The sequence below is a fragment of the Paramisgurnus dabryanus genome, chromosome 9, assembly GCF_030506205.2.
Source record: "Paramisgurnus dabryanus chromosome 9, PD_genome_1.1, whole genome shotgun sequence".
Lineage (NCBI taxonomy): Eukaryota > Metazoa > Chordata > Actinopteri > Cypriniformes > Cobitidae > Paramisgurnus > Paramisgurnus dabryanus.
The window spans coordinates 17,126,427-17,147,552 of NC_133345.1; the positions used below are offsets into that span (position 1 = coordinate 17,126,427).

Below are 21,126 nucleotides of genomic sequence, written 5' to 3' on the forward strand. Positions count from 1 at the left end.
AAACAGCCAAATGTGACATCGTCAGCTGGTGCGCTGTAAAAAAATCCTTGTTGCACTTAAGTTTTTAAGTTCTATAAGTTAGGTCAATTTTAGGAGGATCAACTGACAGATATGCAATATAATATATGCATAACTATATTTTCAGTGGTGTATAAAGATCTTACAAAATGAACCCTTATGTTTTTATTACCTTAGAATGAGCCGTTTTTATACATACACCGCAGGTCCCCTTACATGTCACCATTTTGCACCACCATGTTTCTACAGTAGCCCTAAACAGACCGACTTCTCTACAGATCGTGTTTCAATACTATTGTCTCAGACGATGACACGTTTGTCCTATAGCGGCTACCGTAGCTTCTCTATTCATTTTGAAAGGGAGGGGTAAGCAGTGGACTGAGCCATTGGTTGCACTGCAGCTATCAATTTCACCACTAGATGTTGCTAAAATCTACACACTGCATCTTTAAACAACTTGAATTAACAAGTCATTTTATAGCAACTTCTAACTAGTCAAAATTGAAATGACTTAATTCAAGTTTAAGTGCAACAAGGAATTTTTGCACTATAATATGCTCTTATATATTGTATATATATTTCCCAGACAAGGTTTAGATTATTTTTTGTGAATAAGGGCTATGATAAAACAATCTGGAGGGCTATTTTTTGATATAGTCTACTCAAAACATTTTTGTTTAACTTATTTAATTTTACTTGTTGATATGTTTTATCATTGTTTAAAATGTTAACATACATAAAAGAAGCCAAGCTATATAAAAAATATGCAATAAATAAATATTACAATTTAGACTTTTAATAGAACGTGCTTTGGTGGGCATCTCACAGACTCTGTGCGGGCAAACTGGTGCCTGTGGGCACCATGTTGGAGACCACTGGTTTAGATTAATACAGGACTAGGCCTTAGTTATATTATAAGGACATTTAAGTAGTTTTTAGAACCAACCTTAAAAAAAAAATTATACTGGTGTGCAGTATGAAAAGAAAAAAACAGTGGCACTGGTATATGTTAAGATCAAAATACAGTGTGTCAGTACAGGATGTTATTAAATGAAGGCAGCTCAAACATGCATTTTAGTCTGGGACTAGGATTAGACTTCCCCAGAAATCGCGTTTTAATAATAAATTTATATAATATTTATTTATTTTCACAGATTTTAGAGCAATTTAATGAAAACACAACCACATGATTACATAATTAAAGAAAGGCAATGTTTAATTGATATTTGGAAAATCACAATATTTACATTTAAAAATACTTAATTTTTGTGAATCTATAGCATGTGGAATATACACAGTCAAAGAATGAAGAAATAACCCAGAAACCAAACTTAACAATGTTTAGACTGCCCCCTACAGACAAAACACAACAGAAGAGATAAGAGATTGACTGCAAGTATAAGCTGATTTTTGGTTGATTCTGATACAATAACACAGGTTAATAATTTCCTTCATCAAATCAAAATAAGGAGATGCTAAACACCAAATGTTAATAATGAATGTTACAGATAGATGCATAAGATCTATTGCAGAAGAGAAACAGATGCCAAAGCTTTTATTTTGCACTCTTTTGCAGGCCTTCCCACCAAATGTTCTCAATTTCAGACTTCTGGGTAGCAAACACTTTATTTCTTCCTCCTTTCCTAACTCAATTTTGATAGGTGGGTCTTCTAGCACTAGATTATATATCCATTGCTGACTGTACTGAGGGAGGATATTGCCTTCATGAGAATATACTTCTGCAGAAATACTGCTAAATCTGGTTTATTAGGAGTTATAGCGTTAGGATCTGTGTTAGTATGGCCATCATGTTTAGTACGCAGTTTAACGGCTGCTCTATTATACCAGAAGCTGGGTTTGGGGTTCCTACAGGCTTCCGTAGATTCTCTTGATGACATCGCCTTCGTCCTTCTCAAGGATGCCTTTATCGATGTACGCGTCCACCTGTTGGCCCATGAAGTCCCTCAGCTTGGAGAGGTCGTAATCTTACAGACACAACAGGAAGAACGACACAAGCAAACTCATCAATACACGGTAAAGAATGATTGCTGTTTTTATTGCCAGGTTGAGTAAAGGTTGCATGAACAAAGCCTCAGACTGAATGGTTATAAATGCACAGAGCTGTCAGAAGACTGAGGTGCTTTGTGTGAGCTGTATAAGTCACTGGGTATCATTTGTGTGTTTGTGCATGTTTGTGTACGTGGGCAGATTCGGCCTCCGCCACCGGCCATTAAATGTCCTGATACACAAGAGCTGTGTGTTTTCCCTCAGCCCCCATATGTTTCCTGTCTGAATGACTCTCACTATGTCTGCATCAGCGATCATAATGACTCATGGATATAAAACGCACAGCTTAAATATGTGCAGAAATGACTTAATGTGGCTTAAAAATATCTCAGACAAATATTGGTCCAAGAGCAGGATAAATCTCATAAAAAATATGTCAAGGTCTTATTTAATGAAATAGCTCACCCAAAAATGAAAATAATGTCATAATTTACTCTCACGTAGTTTAAGCACAAAACAACCCAGTGCTTATTGACATATCTTCTTTTGTGTTCAACTGTGAACTATCCCTTTAACACCAAAATCAAAGAAATTATGCCTAATGACAAACTTTAAAACATGATAACTGATGCATTAGCAGCATGAAAGTTCATGGGTTTGTTTTTGGTGAACACACAAAGTTAAGCTTGAATGCACTGTAAATTGCTTTTGGATAAAAGTGCTTAAATGTACAAATATTTTTGTCTTTGAAATTTGAGGTAAAATATGCACCTCCGTGAAATGTACTTAAATGTAATATTGGTGTTGCATTTTAATTCCCAAAATTGAGGCTTTTCCATTGTAGTGTGTTGATATAAGCTCGAGATCGAGAGAGATATCCTACAGACTCTAACTCTACTTCTTTCTATCTTTCTTCACACATGTCCACCTCATAATCAGTCTCAAAATGAAAGTTTTGTTTCTATGTAATGCATGTCACTGTTAGTTTATTGTCCCACAGAGTTTCTGCTGGACAACCGTGACATGGACATTAGTGAAGCCCTGACTGTCACTGTGTGTTTGTGACACAGCAAGAGGACGGGGATGAATGTGTCTTTATTTTATTTTATTGAATACCTATTGTGTTTAGTCGGCATGCTTTTGTAAATTGTGCAGTAAATATCCTTCGCCCCACATACAGAGGTCCAAAAAAGTGTATGGAGACCACTTGAAAATGACATCACATTATACAAAGCACCTGACATTTCACATTTTTCAATCACAATATTGACCCTGCGTGCAAAATCCAGGTTGAAGTCTCAATGATGAGATTTGAAGTATGAACGTTCGATTTCACATTGATTTCAATCTAAGGGATATTCCACTTTTTTAAAAATATGCTCATTTTTCAGCTCTCCTAGAGTTAAACATTAGATTTTTACCGTTTTGGAAAACCATTCAGCTGATCTCCGCGTCTGGCACTTTTAGCATAGCTTAGCATTATCCATTGAATCTGATTAGACCATTAGCATCGTGCTAAAAAATAACCAAAGAGTTTTGATATTTTTCCTATTTGTTTCCTTGACTCTTCTGTAGTTACATTGTGTACTAAGACTTATGGAAAATTAAAAGTTGTGATTTTCTAGGCCGATATGGTTAGGAACTATACTCTCATTCTCAAAAATAGTCCCCTTGGTTACTTTCAATGGCAGGGGACTATTTTCGGGCAGTGCATAATATCACTACGCCTGCTGCAGCCATCTTACAGCAGCAAAGTCCTTGATTATTACGCCACAATGAGAGTCATATCTGCCTAGAAAATCACAACTTTTAATTTTCTGTCGGTCTTAGTACACGATGTAACTACAGAAGTGTCACGTTTTAAATAGGAAAAATATTGAAACTCTTTGGTTATTTTTTGTCTGATGCTAATGGTGCTAAGCTATGCTAAAAGTGCTAGCGCCAGACCCTGAAATCAGCTGAATGGATTCCAAAACGGTAAAAATCAAATGTTTAACTCTAAGGGAGCTGGAAAATGAGCATATTTAAAAAAAATGGGAGTGTTTCTTTGAGTCAATATTAAATGTATATCAAGGTTATATTTTCCCACACTGTAAAAAATCTTTGCTGCCTTAAATGTTTTGTTAAATCAACTCAGATTTACAAGTCATGTCAACTTACTGTTATTTATCTTGACTAGAGATAAGTTGCTACAACTTATAAAATGAAGTTGTCTTTTTTCAACTATATTTTATAAGTTATAACAACTCATCTGTAGTTATAACAACTCATCTCCAGCCGAGATAAATAATAGTAAGTTGAAATGACAAAACAGTTTAGGCAGCAAAGAACATTTTACAGTGCATAATGTAGGATGATTTATAAAGAAAAACATAAATCACAAACAAAAAATGTGTGTTTGTGAGATATGAAGAAAAGACGAATAGTTTCCATGTCACAATACACTCTCATGTGAAGTGCTGATCACATAATGCCTGACTAACAGAGACAGATGAGCGAAAAAATACAAAAAAAGTGTTTGTCTACAAAAGATGCGACTTGCAGCGCTGCAACAGTGCCAAGCTCATTAAACCCATGCATATTCATGAGCTCTCTCACCCACGCTTATTTTAATTGCAAATTAAGGCAAAGAAAAAAGAGTCTTTAATCTGACTGTTCTTCTTCACTCGACTAAACTGTGTAACCTTGATTAAAGAGATAAACCCTTAGACAGGGCTAACAGAGAGACACTTATCTGCAGTATAATTAATATTAACTGTTCAGATCAGAACCTTATATTCATGCCTGCCTTCAGAGTTTCTCAATCTGTTTTAAAATTATTTAGAGAATTTATATGAATTATTGTGCAGAACTGGTGTTTAATTAATGTATAGCATTGTATTTCAATAAATGAAGCATCTTCTCGCTGTTTATATACTGCACAGTATCAGCATTAATATCAGTTCATATCGGTTGAAATGTTGAATGAAAAATCTTTTTCTGCTTTATTCCAGTGTAGCCTAAAGGCTACAAACAGATATTAAAAAACAAGAGCACCATCATTTCCCTTTGAACTTTTCTGTCCAAAAGACATCCAGGTGCTGTAAAAGAAGAAACAGATGGATCTGAATAAATATTTACCTTCTTTGTTTCCATCCTTGCTGTGTTTCTTCAGCCATTCGATGTTCTTGCGGATCGCATCTAGGTAGCTCTCCGACTTTCCAGGATGATCTGACAGAAGACAAACAGATTAAAGCTCAGAGATATCATCTTATAATGATGACAATAACATAATTCATATATAATGGCTGTGTTGAAAATCTCATCTTGTACATTATGTATATGTTATTCAGAAATATCTATGTTATCAAATACTTTGCAAATGAAGAAACAGCTTGAAATGTTTATTGATGTATGTGATTGTCTTAGTGGTCTCCTGATGGGATAGCTCACAGCTCAAATTAAGTTTTGGTGTTCATCTCGAGACTACATTTCTACACAGGAAAGAGTTAAATGAAGTATCATTTTCTGTTCTATTTTTGAAACTCTGTAAGATTGGGACAATATATACATCTAGCACTGTTCATTTAACACTGTGGATTTTGCCGTGTATTATTTTTTATTTCTTAATGAATAAAATAAGGATACGTAAATAAAAGGAAATATAGACTCACCTAAAGGATTATTAGGAACACCATCCTAATACTGTGTTTGACCCCCTTTCATTGTCAGAACTGCCTTAATTCTACATGGCATTGATTCAACAAGGTCCTGAAAGCATTCTTTAGAATTGTTGGCCCATATTGATAGGATAGCATCTTGCACATCCAGGGCACAAAGCTCCTGTTCAACCACATCCCAAAGATGCTCTATCGGGTTGAGATCTGTTGACTGTGGGGGCCATTTTAGTACAGTGAACTCATTGTCATGTTCAAGAAACCAATTTGAATTGATTCAAGCTTTTTGATATGGTGCATTATCCTGCTGGAAGTAGCCATCAGAGGATGGGTACATGGTGGTTATAAAGGGATGGACATGGTCAGAAACAATGCTCAGGTAGGCCGTGGCATTTAAAGGATGCCCAATTGACACTAAGGGGCATAAAGTGTGCCAAGAAAACATCCCCCACACCATTACGCTTTTGCATTAATGAGAAATTAAACAGGTGTTCCTAATAATCCTTTAGGTGAGTTTACAAAATACTACCATACCATATAAATACTTTAACTTTTTTTCATGACGATAGGTATATGTTTGGATTAAATATGTCTATCATGTCGGTCATGATAAAGATGTTAGATGATACAGGAAGACTGTACTGTACTAACTGATCTCTGCTGCAGTCTGCACATTTTTGGTTGAGTCTTTCAGGGACTCGTACTCCTTCTGCATTTTGGCCGCCTCTGTTTTGGTGTTGTCATCATCATCCAATGATTTTCCTGGAATGAGGGGCAAAAATAACACAGTGGTGTGAGCCGAATCAGCAGTGTACTCACTCTTAAAAATGAAGGTTCTTGTTCTGAGGTCTGCTACCTTTTCAGGTTTATTATAAACTGCATTCTGACAGAATGCATGAAATGAGACTACAAGGATTTGGGTTTATGTTTAAAATGTAAGTGTGATGTTTTTACCTGTAGGAGGTGTAATACTAAGAGGACCAAGAGCTTTTCCCAATTTATTCTTGGTCTGCAGGGCAATCATAGCATCCAGGTTTTCTGCATAAAACACAAAATGAAACACAATGTAGAAGGAAACTTTACCAATGTCAACATGAATGAATACCGGTATGTATTATTTCAATCCATCAATCCTTTTGAAAATGACAAACATAGTACATTGCTTAGCATCACGTTATAAAATAATTAAATAAAAATGTTTTAATAAACATTTCTAGTCTAATTGCATAATATTCATCTGTGAAGAATTAATAATCTATCATTTAAACTGCTACCCTTCCCCTCAAAGCACCTGTCACAAAAAATACTTTATAATCAAATGAATTTCACGGTGGATAAAATCTCTACATTTTGTTTGTATTACTTAATTTCCTTTTGTACCATTCACAATTGAGTGTATTGTGGTGTAAAGTTAGGTTCTTCTTACAAAGTGAATACAGAAAGCGGTGGTCAATATCTACATGTACTCATTATGTGTTTGGACTTTCATGACTTGGAGCTGTTTGCCATTGACACACACGCACGCACGCACACTCATGTTTAAAGCACGATCAATAACCGGTCGTATCCTGGCAACACACTCTTCCATTTCATTTGATCTCTACAGCAGTGTCATCGTGTGCCGCAGGTTGCCAGAGTAACCTGTTTATCACGTAATGGAGAAATCCACATTGTTATCTGTGTTTTATCATGAGGACCATCTTGTTGGAGAAACAAACAGAATTAATTACACAAAATGAAAGAGAGAGAGAGGACAAAAGAGAGGGCAGTGATTGAATAAAACAGGATGTCATGAACATATATGGTCATGAAAGACACTGCACATGGCTTCAGAAACCAGTGGGAAAGTGAACTAGTCTCTAAATGAATGAATTTGGGTTTTCTTACTGTTGCGGATTTAATCACTCCTGATTTTTACTACTATTTTGCAATAACAACTAGTTTGGTTTTGTTTGATTGTATCTGCCACTGTGCAATGCGGTGTATTGTGCATATGTGCCATCAAAGCGACTTATGATGAGCTGTTTTGATACATGTATAAGCAACCAATGAAAAGAGCCAGGATCTGCATATTAATGTGTTAACAACCAAAGCACCCTAGAAATCATATTTAAGATCTTTGCACACTTTAGTTGGAAATGTTTGTATGCATTTTTTTGTATTCGTCATCCTATACAAATTCGGCACGCATTGAAACCTTGCACGATGAGTCAGATGCGAAGTAATAAATCCGTTGCGAAATAATTCAAAATGAAGTTTTTATAACGTAAGCACTATTCACTACAAATAGATGAATGAATGACAAGCAGTTCTTTAACTAACTTGAACACAAAACTGTATAATCTTTAGTACCCAGTCCCCAGTTCGAGTCTCATGACTGAGGTGCAACTGTGCAATGTTCATTGACGGATGAAAGTTTGTGATCTATAAAAAACAAACTTAATGGGAGAAGGGGCTTGCAGGGTGGGATCTGAGGATGAATCATGTACGCAAACTTGCAGGGGATCTGTGATTTATAAAGGGAACATTGCTTTGTTTTATAAGTTTTAATATTTTTTGGCGTATGCCATTTTTGGCTTTTGTGCGTACGTAGACTTTTAGTAAGGTTCCTACACACAGTTTTATAAATAAGACCCCTGGTCATTTCAACTGCATCATATAATGTAATAAAATTAGTTACAGTTTCTAGTAAGTTAAAAAAATGTTGCAGGAGAAACCTCTAGTCTTTTTTATTGTGGTCCCGGATGATTGAGGGCTGCTTTCGAGACTGGTGAGGGGTCCCTAGAGTTAAGGGAGGGTTTCCCTGAGGGAGAAAAAATCCCTGAGGAAAGAGATTTCTTTAAAAGCATTGCAACATATGTCAGTCTTTTACGATAACTGCTCAACAGATGGTGGATTTTGTGTAAATTGAAGACGTTGCCAATAACAGACTGAAAAGTACTGCATGCATAAAATCTCAACTTGAAGCACTAAAGACACGCTCTTCCACTAACTGCACATCACTTTTCTCTACAGGATTATTTAAATCGTTAGAAATTATTATGGTCCCTTTATTCTTTAAAAGGGACATTTCACAAGACTTTTTTAAGATGCTTTAATAAATCTTTGGTGTCCCCAGCATGCATATGTGAAGTTCTAACTCAAAATACTCCACAGATAATTTATTATGGCATGTTAAAATTGCCACTTTGTAGGTGTGAGCAAAAATGTGCCATTTTGTGTGTGTCATTTAAATGCAAATGAGTTGATCTCTGCACTGGAAGTGGCATGGTTGAATTGTGCAGATTAAAGGGCGGTAATATCCCCTTCTGACATCACAAGGAGAGCCAAATTTCCAAATGACCTATTTTTCACATGCTTATGGAGAATGGTTTACTAAAACTAAGTTACTGGATTGATCTTTTTCTCATTTTCTAGGTTGATAAAAGCTCTGGGGACCCAATTATAGCACTTAAACATGGCAAAATTATGATATTTACCCTTTAAAGTAAGGTGGGTACTAAGGGCTTTGTAGCAATGTATAGTAAAAATTAATTGACGACAGGCCGTTAAATTATATATATATTTAAAAAAAATGCATGCACAAGGCAGTAATGACGCAAAGTGGAGTAACATCGCTTATACCACGGTTACCAGAGACATTGCTTTGGTGGTTATTTTTTTAAGAAATTTGACAGGTTAGGTGTGCATTTATCGAAAAATAATCAGAATTAAGCATTCAACAGACCCTTCGTATAAAAGGAATTAAGGGAACACTTTTGCATTTAAGGCGGAAATACTTATTGACAGCCTTAAAGGAATATTCTTTTTTCTTAAAAGAAAAATCCAGATAATTTACTCACCACCATGTCATCCAAAATGTTGATGTCTTTCTTTGTTCAGTCGAGAAGAAATTATGTTTTTTGAGGAAAACATTGCAGGATTTTTCTCATTTTAATGGACTTTAATAGAGCCCAACATTTACCGTAATACTTAACACTTAACAGTTTTTTTCAACTGAGTTTCAAAAGACTAAATGATCCCAAACGAGGCAATGGTCTTATCTAGCAAAACGATTGTCATTTTTGACAATAAAAATAACAAATATACACTTTTAAAGCACAACTTCTCGTCTAGATCCGGTCCAGCGCGACCTCACGTAAATGCGTAGTGACGTAGGGAGGTCACGTGTTACATATATAAAACGCACATTTGCGGACCATTATAAACAATAAACTGACACAAAGACATTAATTAGTATCAGTTGACATACAACAACGTAGGAACGGTCCTCGTTCTCAACACTTGTAAACACTGGGGCGGAGTTTCGCGTTCGTCCTCTGTGACCTCTTGACGTCATGACGTATTGCGTGGGGTCACGCTGACGCATCACGACCGGATCTGGACGAGAAGTTGTGCTTTGAAAGTGTATATTTGTTATTTTTCTTGTCAAAAATGACAATCGTTTTGCTAGATAAGACCCTTATGCCTCATTTGGGATCGTTTATAGTCCTTTGAAACTCCGTTGAAAAAAACTGTTACGTGTTGATTTAAGTGTTAATTGTTGGTGTCCATTAAAGTCCATTAAAATGAGAAAAATCCTGCAATGTTTTCCTCAAAAAACATAATTTCTTCTCGACTGAACAAAGAAAGACATCAACATTTTGGATGACATGGTGGTGAGTAAATTATCTGGATTTTTCTTTTAAGAAAATGGAGTATTCCTTTAAGTGAAGCCTTAGGTTTTTCCTTGAAACCTGTGTTTCATTAAGGGCAACCCTTAACCCACAACCAGTCAATGGTGGGGGATCCTTGAAACTGTAAAGGTTGGAAATTGGCACTGGCACAGAAATGTAGGACATGATTCAGTTTATCACTTGTACAGTTTAAATAGGTTTATCAGTACTGTCCTGTCCACTTAACATGCTCTCTCATTCTTAACATGCACGCACGCACACACACACACATGCACGCACGCACGCACACACGCACACACACACACACACACACACACACACAAGCAGGCACACACAAGCACGCACACACACACACACACACACACACACACACACACACACAAGCAGGCACACACAAGCGCGCACACACACACACACACACACACACACACACACACACACACAGATTGTGATTACTGTGTACAGCTGTCAGATGCTTCCCTTCTTTGGGGAATCTGATATGACATTGCTCAAGAACATCAAAATGATGCATTTGACAGATCCCTGCTGGAAAACACACCACAGTCCAAACAGTCCATTGTAAAAATTGTTTAAGGTGAAACTCATTTTCTAAATGACAATAAAAAAGGTGATTTTCGATGACAGTAAAGGACAACGTTAAATCCCCTTGGCTAAATAAGATCCAATATAATAAATTTAGGTAAAAAGTAATTTGACTGAAAGTAAAAATACTGAGTGATGCCACACAAAGCTGATGTTAAATATAGAAAGTTGCTTTATTAAGGACTTTAGTCTTACCCAGATAAGAAACTCCTTCTTCAGGTGTGATGGTGCCATATTTGACCATCATCTTCACAAAGTCGATCAAGGTCTTCATAATGGTGATCAGAGTCTCTCTCTCTTCTTTATCCTGCTCTGTAAAGTCAGATAATATGAGAAGTCATTGATACAGAACCTTACACCTGTGTTGTGCGGTATGGTTTGATCTATTTTGTGTGTCATGTCATTTTGTACCCTATTGTTGTGTTGTCTATGCTTTCGAGCAGTGCGTTGAATTTGTGTTGTCTACCTGAGTCTAAGCTCTTGAGCAGCCTGTAGAAGTTGGGGAAGAACTGAAGGTCCTGTAGACCATCTTCAGGGCTCAGCTCATTCCTGTCATTACCATCACTCACACTGTCCCATGAGTCATCAGCCCTCACTGCGTCATCTCTGATCTCCTCCTCCTGCTCTTCATCACCATTCTCATCATCATCATCATTATCATTACCCTCATCTTCTTCATCATAACGACGACTGGGCCTGTCTTCCTCATCCTGAGCAAAGAAGAAAATTAAGAGATACTAAATTTCTGGATGAACATGTTAAACGGTGATAGATACACAAACACATACTCATACCATATTGTTTTGTGTGTCTTTAGCTGCTGTGTTAACAGGGTAGTCCATATTTAGGTCCCCAATCATGTTGTCTTTGGCGTTTTTAGTAATAAGATCTTGCAGGGCTTCAGCAACCTCATACTCCAGTGTCTCTGCCTGGCTGTCTGTGATCTGAGGAACAAAACACATTAGTCTTTCTACCACAGTCAATCTAAATAGAGACTTTTCATGTATCCATTTCTCTAGAGCAATTAATACATTATGGATGATGATTAATTTAAGTCATATCAATACAATGCTCATTACAATCAGCATATGATAGCCAGGATATTATGGCGTCTAATGTGCTGATGATTTTATCAGTGATACACTGAAAAAAATTATTCTGACCCTAATTAAATTAAACATAAATAAAATGCGCCCATTTAATGATAAAAGTGTTTTCTAGTCGTATCACATGCTTTAAATCAAGCTGTGTGAACTTGATTCATTTACGTTAGGACTACATTAATAATTTGTGTTGTATTAAAGCAATATTACTAAAAACGGGGAGGGGATTTCCAGTTCCCAGCATGCTTTGCATGAGACTGAATAATAAGTAAATATTAAAATAAAGGGTTAATTTATGCATTGAGGGAGACTTATTTATGTTGTTTTATAAGTATTTATATAAGTAAGAGTTTCTGTTTCGTTGTTGCTGTTGTTTTTCAAATGGTTACTATTGTGCAGACAAGTAGAGCATTTGTTTAGGATGAAAGTTTAATTGGCATGTATCAGTTATTTAGTGTTATTTTGATCAGAAAGCATTATGTTGTAAGTGTAAATGCATTGATTTGAAAGCATTTACATTGGGAAGTTATAATTAAAGTACAATAACTTCACATTTTTTACAAATTCATACTGAAATTGCAATTCGTCTTCATATTTTCTCCATTCATTTGCAGCATTTGACATTGCCAATAAGGCATTACCCTGATATTGACATTATCCAACAGTCATTGCAAAATCATTTAAAAATGCTGATCAATATGAACTTTTAAGGTTGATCTCTTACAAGGCCCAGCTTGAGGAGTTTAGAAACGATCCTGTCAAAGACTCCTCTATCATCCTCTTCGTAGATTTTTTTGGCAATTTTCTGAACGATGTCCTGAGCTGTCAGCGGCGTCCCATCCAGCTGCCGAAAGCTCTCAGGATCATCTGAAACAGACCACATGACCATCAAAAACTAATCCTCAATGAAATAGCATCCATTGAGCCTCTTTAAAATCCATGAATCTGATTGGTCATTTGCATCAGTCATATTTTTCTATGATGACCACTAAACTGTTTAGTTTACAAAATTACAGGCAAACTGCGTGAATCACTCTGTAGTCTATTTTCTCCGAATAAAATAATTTGAGGCCATTTTATCTATTTGTATGTTACATAGTTATAATAATAATAATTTATAATAATACATGTCATAATGTAGACCTCTTCACATCAGAGTTATGATCCCCAGATTAATGACGGTATGACTGTGGTTGTATTAGAGGTTTTGACAAAACTGATTTGCTGATTTACTTTTGAAACAGGATATTAGGTTGACGATTTGAAACAGCTTGTCTATTTTTAAAAGCCAATGAGTCACAGTCCATTAAAACCCTGATTTGATACTTACTATTGTCAGTCAGCAGGGAGGAGGACATTTTTATTCTATTAGCACAAAAATTTGGACACCCCTCAGTACAGGATGAGTCATCAGTAATAATTTTGGCTATTTTTACCCAAAGAGAAATGCTATTAATAAAGAGTATCTCCTTTGAGCTATTTCAAACCAATATACACCTCGCACTAGCTTAAACCATAGAAATTCAGTTGTTTTAATAAAACTTGACACACTGTGTGGGGAAAACGTGTTAAAAAATCTGTGTATCTGCCAGCAATTCTTGTCTGTGGAATCACACAAAAACACCTCAGATGATATTCACTCGGCCATTATCTAACACAGAGATCCAGTTACTGCTCAAATGTCTTCCTGTAAACTCACCATCTGACTGAAACACGACACTGATCAAACATCTGACCCTCAATCATACACAGAGAGAGAGAGAGAGAGAGAGAGAGAGAGAGAGAGAGAGAGAGAGAGAGAGAGAGAGAGAGAGAGAGAGAGAGAGAGAGAGAGAGAGAGAGAGAGAGAGAGAGAGAGAGAGAGAGAGAGAGCGTGACTCAAAGAGTGAAGTAAGGTCTTTTTTTAAATGATATAATAAAGCATGATATGAAGATAAAATTTTCCTTGTTTTTCCTAGGATAATTAAAGTCTGATACTCTCTGTAGACACATACACTGTAACTTTGAGGCTTTTTAAAGTGATTCATATTTTGTCTTCGGTTAAAAAATAAACTCAACATTTAAGAAATTACACCCTCAAAAAACTTTGTTTTTGTGATTCCAAAAAACTGAATAGCTACATGGGGATGCAAACTTTAAAATCACGTGCCGTTTCCTGGGTGTAGCACCTGCAGGTCTGATTCTATTTTTTAGCCTAATGTTGGGGAAATTCCTATAAAAATAGCCAAATTCAACAGATTTCAACAGTATCTTTCAACAGTATTTCAACAAATATGGTATGTTACATATTCAAATCCATATAACAAAATGACATTTTTATTTATTATTTACAGTTGATGTTCAAACCTGTCTGGTTTGTCCAGTCTCTTTTTGTCTATTCTGGTTTATCTTTCCTTCAGTGATTCTGCTTGTTAACAACAGGTGTTCATCACTAATGCTCCATCAATGTAATAATTTAATACATTTTAATGTAAGGTATTGAAATACAACACTGTGTCTGTTACTTTTTATAGCCTGGACTCGAATGAGCACTAAGCAGTTTTTATTTTATAATGAGGAGTTTTCAAATTATAAAGGGGTTATAAAGGTATAAGATTTAAAAAAAAAAAAACATATATATCACATTTAAGTTTGTGCTAATTTTAAGTTGTTTATTTAAAGGGACAATGTGTAGTTTTTTAAGGATTTTATTAGTCAAAATCAATGTCTTTATTCATAAATATGTGCTCGTTGGTGTCAAATGACCTCTGCCAGTGATCTGACTTTTCTTTGTAAGCTTAGAATTTTTTCTCTTTACTTAAATTGAACGGGTAAGTCCAATGAGGCTTCCATGTCATTCTGCCATTTTGAAAAACTATAATACCAGAGAGGGACAAAAAGCTCTAGCCTACCAACGCGTTTTCACAATGCATTTTCATTCAGAAAACGTGAACCAGCTGAAACGAACCAGATCAGTGAGTACATAACGGCTACCGTAGTTGCACCACGCATTTGGAAAAGCGAGGCGCTAGAGAGCACTGTTTGTTTGAAGGCAAAATACAATTTCACCACTAGATGGGGGAAAATCCTACTTATTGTCCCTTTAAAGTTTATAAGATTATTTTTTATAAGGTTTTTGTGTTAGGTTTTTGCGCGTATGGTGTGCTATTTTTAGGATTTTTCTACAGTGCATGCTGTTTTTTACAGTGTAACTGTACTTAATGATTTTCAGCAGTCTAGTTAATTTACAGCCTTATTTACAGATTGTAAATAAACAGGAGTTCTGTAAATTAAAATAATAATAAAATTAGTGAAATACACATCAGCTTCCCAGAATTCCCCGAGTGACTCTTCACATGTGAGTATATTTCATTAAAAAACGTGTTATACTTGTTACCAGTCATGTATATAGAAATGTTTAATGTTATGTTATTTTATGATTTTTTATAGCATCATTTTTGTGTAAAATGTGTTAACATGATCTTGTTTTGTATTTGTGTACATAACACTGTGCACCATCTTTATATAAATATTAAAAATGTCTTAAGAGTTTTTAGATGTGGTGGTAAGCTGTATATTAAAAGATTCATAGTGCATTTTTCTTGGTAAATGACATTTACAAAGCTTTGCCATAATGCATAAAACTTGGCACCCGTTTTTACAGAATTAAACTATAACATTTCATTTTAATAGGTTTACTATATATTTTTATCTATTTATTTAAATAATATTCCATAGCTGCCAGTACAGCCTTACTGTAAATAAATAACTTAGTTGTTCTTAATTTTACAAGCAGTTTTTTCAGACCTAATCATTTCAGTCTGATCATTTACACTTCCAGAAAAAAATGGTCCATGTCACTGGCATGTCCTAATGTGTACTATTTAGGTAAAGATATGTATAAATTTGATACCAATGTGTATTTGAGGTACTATTAAGCTTTCTTTGGTACCAGTTGGTACCTCTGAGGTACTAAGATAAACTCTTTTGATCCGTTGCGGCCGGTGACTTCTTTTCCAAGGGGCGCGAATTCAAAATATGTGTCTGTTGCGTCATGTGCATCATTTGTAATGTCAAAATACAAGCCTGCTGCACATGCATCGAGGTTTTATGATAAAAGAGACGCTCACATTCACAAAATACTCACAAGACACTAACTGTCACGACCTGGTCTCTCTATTTCTTGTCTTATCCGAGTTTGAGAGATTAGGTCATGACAGTACGTGTCTGACCTGAGAGAGTTGTGTGACATGCCCTTCCGCGGTCCACGTTTCTCTCAGGGTTCGTGAATTGTTTCCCGCTCCCTTATGTTTGATTAGCTCCAGGTGTTTGTTGTTAGATTTCCCTATTAAATACCCTTCTGTCCTGTCCTCCGTGCGTTGGTATTATTCTCTGTTTCCTTTCTAGATCCTCGTGTTTATTCCTGTTCCTGGTCTCATGTGTAAGTTTATGTAGTTTAGTGTTTCCAAGTGTTAATGTTAGTTAGTTTAGTTTATGTGTTCTGTTATTGTAATGTTTTACCCCCTCGTGGGTGTTTTGGTTCTGTGTTTTTGCATGTATTAAAGTGTTCTTAAGTCTGCATTTGGGTTATTTCATCGTCTTCCCCGTGTTCCGAACGTGACACTAACTTAACACTAAACTCTTATTACACATAAGATTAAGCGAGTATCTGGAAAACATTAGCGTCTCTTTTATCATAAACCTTTAGATGAGTGTGCAGCAGGCAATTATTTTGACTTAACAAGTGATGCACATGGTTGACATGACGTGCCAAATTATTATTATTTTATTTTATTTTAGTCATTGTAGACTCTCAAACAAATGCCCTCTGTTATGATTGGTTAATCTGTGACAAAAATCTTTTTTATCTGTTTATGCTGAAGAAAGGATAAAAACAATTATCAATTACGTTTTCCCTTTTGTACATGTATAAACATTCTGTTAAATACTGTTAAGGTTAGATTATGTTTGCTTTGTATGTAACTGTCCTGCTGTAAGAGACTAATGATTAATGCTATAAAACATTCAGTGCAGACTCCTGTAGAGAGATAATCCTCTCTTTGTCTATCCCTCTCTCTCTCTTCACAAAATGCCTTCTGATTGACCTATGGTGTCTGCCACCTGTTCATGCATTTAATATATCACAGCAAAGGATTAGCAATACTAAAGAGTGAGATTTTTACAGGTCACATCTAAAACATTATGCATGAACGTTTGACTTTTTCTTTTATTTTCAGTCCAAATTTCCCATGCAGCAATAAAAACTAAAAGACAAAGCCGACGTTGTCATATAACCTCATCACTGTCCGTGTGAATGCTGTAGCAGAAATACTGTTATTTAGCATGTTTCTTATCATTCTGTGTCAAATAATAGGCCAACAGCTGTTATTGATTTGGCTGATCACACTTGAAATGGAGGGTTAAATGCATTAGTCTGTTGTATACTGCTTAATCTATAGAGTATACTGAAGATGACATGTGTTGGCACTATTTACAACATAAGATTTTGCTGTGTTTTGCTGCAGTTCTTACCTTGGTATTTGTAGTCCATTTTATTCTTGGTTGAATCGTAGTCCTCAGCCAGTCTTCTGTTTTTGGTGGAGTCAGACTCATCAGCACCATACTGCTCATCCACTGAATCTGACACAGGAGTTTCATTGTTCGACACTTTGGACTTCTCAGCGAGAGACTTTAAGAAAGTGATGTCATCGTTCTCTGGGTTTGACTCTGTCTCAGCTGGTGCTGTTGGCTTGGGGTCTGAATGGATGAGAAACATAATGAGCCAAAAAAATAAAAAAATAGGTAGAAGCTATTTATCAGTATAAAGTATGTGGTCTGCAATAACTAATGAGATTACAGCTCACCTGTGTTCCTGATGCTGTCAGCCTCTGCAATCTTTAAAATAAAAAAGCACAAAATCTTTATGCATTTAAAGCAATCGCTTTATAACATTTAATAGTTGTGTCTGATAACAAACTTGGGAATAATTAAATGAATAAAATAATATGTTAATTTTTCTGAGATCACACCTGCTGTTCTAATGGTTTCTCCTCCGTCAGCTCTCGGTTGTACACACTCTTATCTGGATAAGGAAAGGAACACATATTAAAAAGCAAAGATCTGATCACAGATCAGTCAATGTTGACCCTAATACATCTGTTTCTTTAGAGTACAGAAATGCTAATGACCCGGAGTACAACATTAAAAACTAGATCTGCATTATAACTTCCGCTTCAGTCTGAGATTGATATTATTTGGTCATTACATTGTAACAATATACATATTTAATATTTTTGACACATATTTTTCTGCGCATCAACTTTGTCTGGTCTGAACCAAGTTGTTTTTATTTACTCCTGTTATTTTGCATTACACTACGCTAAATAAACCTTAAAGTACACCTGTTACTTATAATTTTGCAGACACTTCACTCATTGTTTAGATTTTTTGTGCTTTCAAATAATACAGTCAGTGTGGTGAAGATGACACTGAATAATCGGATTACAGGACAAAAGATTAAAAGACTTTAAAAAACAACAACAACAAAGAGCATCCTATGTGAAAATCAAACAGTCAAAGATTTCCACCATCGTATCCAGCTTCATAACAACAACCATATTGAAAGGGATTGACTGAAATGAGTTTTTTCAAGCGACCCATACGATGTATACAGCCTGTATTCAAATACCTCAATTTATATCTCAATTTACCAGCAATATTTCCGACTCTTTTACGCGTTTTGCACTCGGTGTGGTTTATGAAAACAGTATATTTGACTAATATATTACTTGACTAATCTACGAGATATTCGCTGGTAATTCAGCTGTAACTCACCCTCGGGTCCAGCAGGTGTGGGAAACGCAGAGATGTGCGATAATATTACAGTCAGAACCTGAATCAGAACCATGAAGCCCGTGCGTTTCGACGCCATCCTTTAGCTGGTGTCCGTGATACTATATTGCTTAGGTTATCCAGGAGATGCGCTCCTGGTTCTGCTCTGATTTTTCTGGGTTCGGCTGTCGAGCGCTGTGATGTTGGCTCGGTGCCGCGCGCGCGCTCTCAAGCGCCGCTCAGGTCCAGTAGCGCGAGGCTGATAGAGGCTTTGCTTGCGCGGGAGCTGTTAAGTCCCTGCAGTGCTGAAATCAGGTCGCTGGCTATTATTAAAACCAGATAAGCTCTACTGCATCTAAGACTCGCGTGTAACGGGTCCTGACTCCGGCAGCTCGTGGATGGAGGAGGAGGAAAAGGAGGACGACACGGCCCATGTGCGTCAGTCTGCATCACCTGCGTCACATCTTACTTTCATTCACGCTGCGGGTCAATAAACGACTGGATGGGGAGAGAAGATAAGAGAAAGGAGTTGATATGAAAAGACTTAATGTAATTTAACTTGTTTTGTGTAATGCACACTACGTCACGTCGTCAGCGAATAGTCACTATTTGACATTTATTTTTGCATTATTTAATTCAAAGCTGTTAATCAAATCGACTTGAAAATGAAAAATAAGCAGAAGCCATTTATCCAATGGAAAACACAATACAATATTGTTAAATGCCTACAATTGTTCCAAGTTATATACTAGATCAGTGTTTATTCATTTATTTTTAAAGCTTGATAAAGCTAGATATTACATTTCAGGATACAAAGAAGTCAATGTACAAGAAGTCTTGACTACACAACTGGTTTGCAAACAGCTGGCCAAGACAAAGAAACAAAACAGAAGTGGAACAGAAGGCTATATTTTATAACTCATTTGGCAAAAAACAATAATAAGTGAATTTCTGATGACATTTACAACCATTATTACACGAAACCTGCCCCAATAAATCTTACATGCAGCCTAAATATAAAGTTTTGTTCAAACATCTGACTTGCTATGATGTTTTTTTATAATATGGCTTTAACAACATTGTGCAATAAATGTTATGTAAAACACCTATGTAAAACATAAAATATGCACTATGTTTTATAGGTGTTACTGTAAAGTATAATATGGTTACTGTATAGTAACCACTTATTTTTTATATAGTTTCTCTAACTTTTAGAGTATAGTAAGATCATTAAATGGGATATTTCACAAGACTTTTTGAATATGTCAAATAAATCTTTGGTATGTGAAGTTTTAGCTCAAAATACCATATAGATAATTTATTATAGCATGCTAAAATTGGCACTTTGTAGGTAGGTGTGATCAAAAATTTATTGTTTTTGGTGTATCCTGTTAAATGCAAATGAGCTGATCTATGCACTAAATGGCAGTGCAGTGACTGGATAGTGCAGATTAAGGGGCGGTATTATCCACTTCTGACATCACAAGGGAAGCCAAATTTCAATGAGCTATTGTTTCACATGCTTGCAGAGAATGGTTTACCAAAACTAAGTTACTGGGTTGATCTTTTTCACATTTTGTAGAATGATAAAAGCACAGGGGACCCAATTATAGCACTTAAACATAAAAGTCAGATTTTCATGATATGTCCCCTCTAAAATTAAATGTTGTGACTCAAAATAAATCAGAACTATATGTTATTTTTTAAGAGGACATTTACGGGAAGGTTTTCTTTGGTATTTAATCAAGCAGGTTCTCTTGAGTTCACATTGTGAGATGCTTTTTAAACAGTAGCCTATAGAGGTGTCGTATTGGACTCTTATTGTTTTATTTTCTGTATAATGTGATCCAAGTCGTCTATTTTAAAAGTTTGATAGGCAAACTTATGTTAAACTAAATAAAAATTAAAAAAATTAATGGAAACACCTTACAATAAGGTTGTATTTTTTTACCAATTAGTTATTGCATAAGCTAACATGAACTATCTATGAATAATACTTCTACAGCATTATTAATCTTAGTTCATGTTAATTTTAGCATTTACTGATATATTATTAAAATAACAAAAATTAAAATCGTTTAAACTGCTAAAATTAGTTAATGCACCATGAACTAACATGAATAATTGTACTAACATCAAGTAACATTAACGAGAATTAATACATGCTGAAAAGTATATTGTTTGTTAATAGTTAATGCATTTACTAATGATTACTAATACAACCTTATTGTACAGTGTTGGCATTATTGTCTT

The 21,126-nt window shown here is 35.6% G+C and overlaps 1 protein-coding gene across 1 annotated transcript; it reads right to left on the reverse strand.

Annotated features, from left to right (window-relative positions):
* Positions 1 to 1,208: 1,208 nt before the first annotated feature.
* On the reverse strand, positions 1,209 to 19,304 carry scg3 (secretogranin III). The gene is made up of 12 exons (XM_065251308.2): positions 18,877 to 19,304; positions 18,072 to 18,124; positions 17,907 to 17,937; positions 17,575 to 17,799; positions 12,788 to 12,930; positions 11,755 to 11,904; positions 11,427 to 11,670; positions 11,156 to 11,272; positions 6,636 to 6,719; positions 6,333 to 6,443; positions 5,146 to 5,235; positions 1,209 to 2,003 (listed from the first exon to the last, which is right to left on the reverse strand). The coding sequence occupies exons 1-12, from the start codon at positions 18,971 to 18,973 to the stop codon at positions 1,885 to 1,887; spliced, it is 1,464 nt and encodes a 487-aa protein (XP_065107380.2). The 5' UTR covers positions 18,974 to 19,304; the 3' UTR covers positions 1,209 to 1,884.
* Between the last annotated feature and the right edge of the window lie 1,822 nt (positions 19,305 to 21,126).